We start from the raw sequence: 5,000 nt of genomic DNA on the forward strand, positions 1-5,000 counted from the left end.
CTTTCAGAATTTCAGTACACATCTCTCTCTGTTCGATCCACGTGAAAGGATGGAAATGAGTGAGTGCGTGACGAGAAAAGTCCTACAATAATAATAACAACAACTAGAAAGCACTCAGAGTCCATCTCCTCCAATGCCATTGCCATTAAATAGGATCCGATTCCGGATCCATGGAGATACCGGATTGTGTGCAATACATAGGATCCCGATCCGGCCCAAAATTTAATCAACTGTTCCTTGATCCATGGCCCACTCATCCACAAAATTTTATTAAAATTCTTTTTGGAGATAATGTGCGGGATACAAAGGATACGGATCAGGACCCAACCCAAAATTTAATCAATAATTTTCTTGGTCCATGGCCCATCCTTCCACAAAATTTCATTGAAATTCACTGAGAACTTTTGGAGATATTGTGCGGGATTCTCCGGATCCGAATCCGGGTCCGCCCCAAAATTTAAACCTATCATTCTTGCCCATGGCCCACCCTCCCACAAAACTTCATTGAAATTCATTGAGAATTTTTGGAGATATCGTGTGGACAAACAAACAAACAGACAAACATAGGTCAATACATAACCTCCTCCTACTTCGTTGGCGGGAGGTAATAATAACAATAATAAACTAGAAGGTGAATGTTTTGTTTTGGGGATTGTGTGTGTGTGTGTGTGTGTGTGTGTGTGTGTGTGTGTGTGTGTGTGTGTGTGTGTGTGTGTTGCCCTACAAAAAGCACAGAACTCCGGGTGGCCAGTCACTCTTCCCTGATCAGCATTCTATGTGCAATTTAGGGAGCGGCAGTGGCTGAATTGGTAGAGATGTGGCCTGCAGTCCTAATGGACCCAGATTCGAATCCCGGCTGGGAAAGGGAACAATTTAAGGATTTGAATTTCATAAAGCATACTTTACTGATCTACCAGAAGACCCGCCGACATGTCATAAAAATATCCTCACTAATACCTATACACCAGTCCTGTATGCGCCAGCCCTACAATATATTTAATATGGACAGTAGGTGTTAGCGCCGAAGTGGTGACATGTGGAGGTGTATGGCATGTTGGAGGACTCCTGGGCCTTGGGAACAGGCTGTGAAGCCAATGCCCAGTGTCAGACACATTAAATATATATATATATATATATATATATATATATATATATATATATATATATATATATATATATATATATATATATATATATATATATATATTTCAACCCCTCCTTAGCCTAATCTTTATAGGCAATATCCGTCTTAGCCCACCAGACCACCAGGCGTCCATTTACTGGTTTAATAATTGCCACCCAATGTATGGATTGTTGCCTATAGTACAGGGAACCGTCTAGTATGCCCGTCAGTGCAGAGTTACCTGAATGCAGCACTACATCGAGTGAGTGGATGATGGCCGCCGTACCTAGCCTAGCGATATAGTCTTTCATCTCGACGATCAAGATAAAGGTTTCAGATCCGTAAACATAATTCTGAGTACTCCTCTCCCTTCCTGGCTCAGTAAAAAAGAAAAAAAAAAAACTTGCCTACTACCTCGTAATTCCACACTCAGCTAAGTTTACGTACATAAGACAATCCAGATGCATCGCTTGTGAGACAGACGGAAGACAGGCAAACAACAGATAGATAGATAGATAGATAGACATAGATAACGAGAGAGAGAGAGAGAGAGAGAGAGAGAGAGAGATCCCAAATACTTCTCCCGTTCCTTACTCAATCAGAAAAAAAAAAAATCTTACATCAGACTACTAATCTGACTAAACAAACGAGAATCCAGATCCATCCTTAGTTGAGAAAACTAGACTGACAGACAGACACAGACAAACAGATAGATAGATAGATCAATGGAAAGATAAACAGACAAAAGGAGACAGGCAGATAAATAGATTGCATGTATTTAGGTATGTATGTGCAGTATGTGTGTATGTATGTATGTAGACCGACAAACAGTGACAGAAAGAGAGAGAGACAGTAACACAGGGAATATTGCAAGTGCCTTTGTGAGAAAACTTGCTTCAGTGTACTCAAAAACTCGGGTCTAGAGAAACGCTTCATTCCTCTAAACTCCCTCTCTCTCTACACCAACTTCCTCGACTCTGAATGTTTTGAGAAGTTGTGAGAGACAGAAGGGAGATGAAATGGTCTGGGGGAAGAGGCGTTTAATGTTGATGCCGTTGCTAGGAGGGGAAAGGCGGGGAAGGGATGGGGAGGGGAAGGGAGAGAGAGAGAGAGAGAGAGAGAGAAGGGGGGGGGATTAATCACACCAACATTTAGTACTAAACCCTTTCCACTTTAACTTGGCCTATATACAACTGCCATCTCTCCCTATTAAGTGTTGATATGTAACAAGAAATTAACAGTAGAATACGGCTCTGGTTGTGAAGAGGAGCTATCTAAATATTTATATATCTACATTTACCTATATGCAATGTCTGCCCTGCTAGCTACTTAACAATCAACCAATTTATCCATCTATCTGTCTTGCGATCTACTTACCAATCAGTCTGTATACCATCTACCTGTCTATATATCTATCTACCCATGTACCTATTCATCAATGTCTCTCCCCCGCAGGTACGGGCATGGCGAACGGGCGCGGTATGGGCGTGGGACCTTGAGATTCACGACGCCATAGTGGAAGACGCGGGCGTGTACGAGTGCCAGGTTAACACAAGACCCAAGATTTCCCACCCCGTCATGCTAAACGTGCACCGTCAGTATATATATATATATATATATATATATATATATATATATATATATATATATATATATATATATATATATGTATATATATATATATATATATATATATATATATATATATATATATATATATATATATATATATATATTTGGGTTTTTGTATGTAGATAGTGGGTGTTTATTGAGTCGTGTAGTGGATATTTTGAAACCTATAGGATTATATGACATTAGATGGATTGGCAGGTTAGGTAGGCAGGTAGGTAGGCAGCTAGGTAGAGAAAGACAGACAGACAGATAGAGAGACAGACAGACATAGATAGACAGATAGATAGACAGGTAGAGAGACAGACAGATAGAGACAGACAGACATAGATAGACAGATAGATAGACAGGTAGAGAGACAGACAGATAGAGATGGATAAGTAGGTAAGTATATAAGTGAGATAGATAGCGACAGGTATAGACAGACAAATGCACAGACACGGTAGACACATACACATATATAAATAAATACATAGATTTCTGGCCTATTTCCAAAAGAGACTGAATAACAGGAAGGTCAATATTCCCGAGGCTGAGTAATTGACAAAATTATTATTCCTGGGATTCAGTAATAGGCAAAATTACCAGACTGTCCCACTTAAACCAATCCACACCCGTATCGCCCACATCTGTCCAGTTCACGTCTGACCCGTCCACACCTGTCTCGCCCACACCTGTCCAATCAATACCTGCCCCGCCTACACCTGCCCATTCTACACGTGCCTTGCCTACACTCTCCCCCGCGTGATCAAGACCTGTTCATTACCCGTGTTTGCTGTGCCTGGTGACTTCATTTGCCGAGTGCTGGAGTGAGATACGAGTATGTGGGAGTGGGAGGTGATGTGACAGAGACTGAAGGAGCAAGTATTCTCGTGGGCTGAGAAGGTGCAAAATGAACAGTTTCTTAATGTTTAAATCTATCCTTAAATGTGCCCTCGACAACAGAAATTCGTGTAAATATTCCCTTTGTCTTCGTTTAATAAGACAGCTTTTAACTCTGAGCCGCAGCTGAATAAAATCATTTGGCATTTAGTAGCAGAATGAAATACCAGAATAGCCTGAGATACAGTACAAAGGATTAGCACATCAGTAAAAGAAATCTATCTATCTATTGCCAGACGCCTCAATCCTGTTTGGGGTGGCCACAAACAAATCGCCTCCATGTCGCCCTGTCCCCCGCCACTTCACTGCCCTGCTCCCAACTCACACCCCCCTCTCTCATATACCCCTCCACCCCATCCCTCCATCTCATCCTCGGCCTCCCCCTCCCTCTTCCCCCCTCCACCTCACTTACATACACTCTCTTCGTCAGTCTCTCACCCCCCATCCTCTCCACATGGCCAAACCACCTCAGTGTGTTCCTCATAACGCTTCCTATCACATCCACATCCACACCACAACGCTCCTTTATATCCTCATTCGTCAGCCTGTCTCTCCATGTGACTCCACAGGCTCCTCTTAAATAACTCATTTCCACTGCTCTCACTCTTGACTTGTGTCCTTCCAACAACGTCCAAGCTTCACTTCCATACGTTAGAGTTGGTATCACAATACTGTCATGTAGTAACTTTTTCACTTCCATGCTCACTTCCCTGTTTCTTAACACTGCTTTCAAAGAACCAGCAACCTTTCTTCCCTGCTGTACCCTTTCAAGCACTTCAACCTCCAAACCTCCATCCTTACTCATCACACTACCCAAGTACTTAAACGTACTCACATTTTCCAATTCCTCATCATCCAACCTCGCTGTACATTCACTGACTTCACCTCTCTCAAAGACCATCACTTTACTCTTCCCTACATTCACCTTTAGATTCCGTTTCTTACACACTCTCCCAAACTCATCCACCAAGCCTTGCAGCTCCCCTTCGTCTTCACTCAACAACACAGTAAACAACAGTACTAGGAGTTTCCAAACACTATCCTCTCTCACCAGGGCCACTCCAACATCCAATACCCTACCTTGTACCTCTTTTATTACCCCATCCATGTACAGATTGAACAACCATGGAGACATGACACATCCCTGTTTCAACCCAACCTTCAAAGAGAAAAATTCACTTAGTTCACCATCCACACGCACTGCAGCCTTAGCACCATCATACATACTCTTCACAGCATTCAACAACTTCCCATCTACTCCACATATTCTTAAAACTTTCCACAATCCTTGTCTATCTACCCTGTCATATGCTTTCTCCAAATCCATGAAAGCCGAATACAACTTCTTTCCCTTCTCTAGAAACTT

General features: G+C 42.1%; 1 protein-coding gene across 1 annotated transcript in view; it reads left to right on the forward strand.

Annotated features, from left to right (window-relative positions):
* LOC145412105 (uncharacterized) overlaps positions 1–5,000 on the forward strand; it is a 121,263-nt gene that overhangs the window by 96,898 nt on the left and 19,365 nt on the right. Inside the window, exon 7 of the mRNA XM_080282022.1 lies at positions 2,579–2,717. Within this exon, the coding sequence (XP_080138148.1) occupies positions 2,579–2,717 (139 nt within the window). The remainder of the gene's footprint in view (positions 1–2,578; positions 2,718–5,000) is intronic.

This window comes from Coenobita brevimanus, chromosome 92 (genome assembly GCF_032717465.1).
Source record: "Coenobita brevimanus isolate Jiangsu-jjx chromosome 92, ASM3271746v2, whole genome shotgun sequence".
NCBI classification, from domain to species: domain Eukaryota; kingdom Metazoa; phylum Arthropoda; class Malacostraca; order Decapoda; family Coenobitidae; genus Coenobita; species Coenobita brevimanus.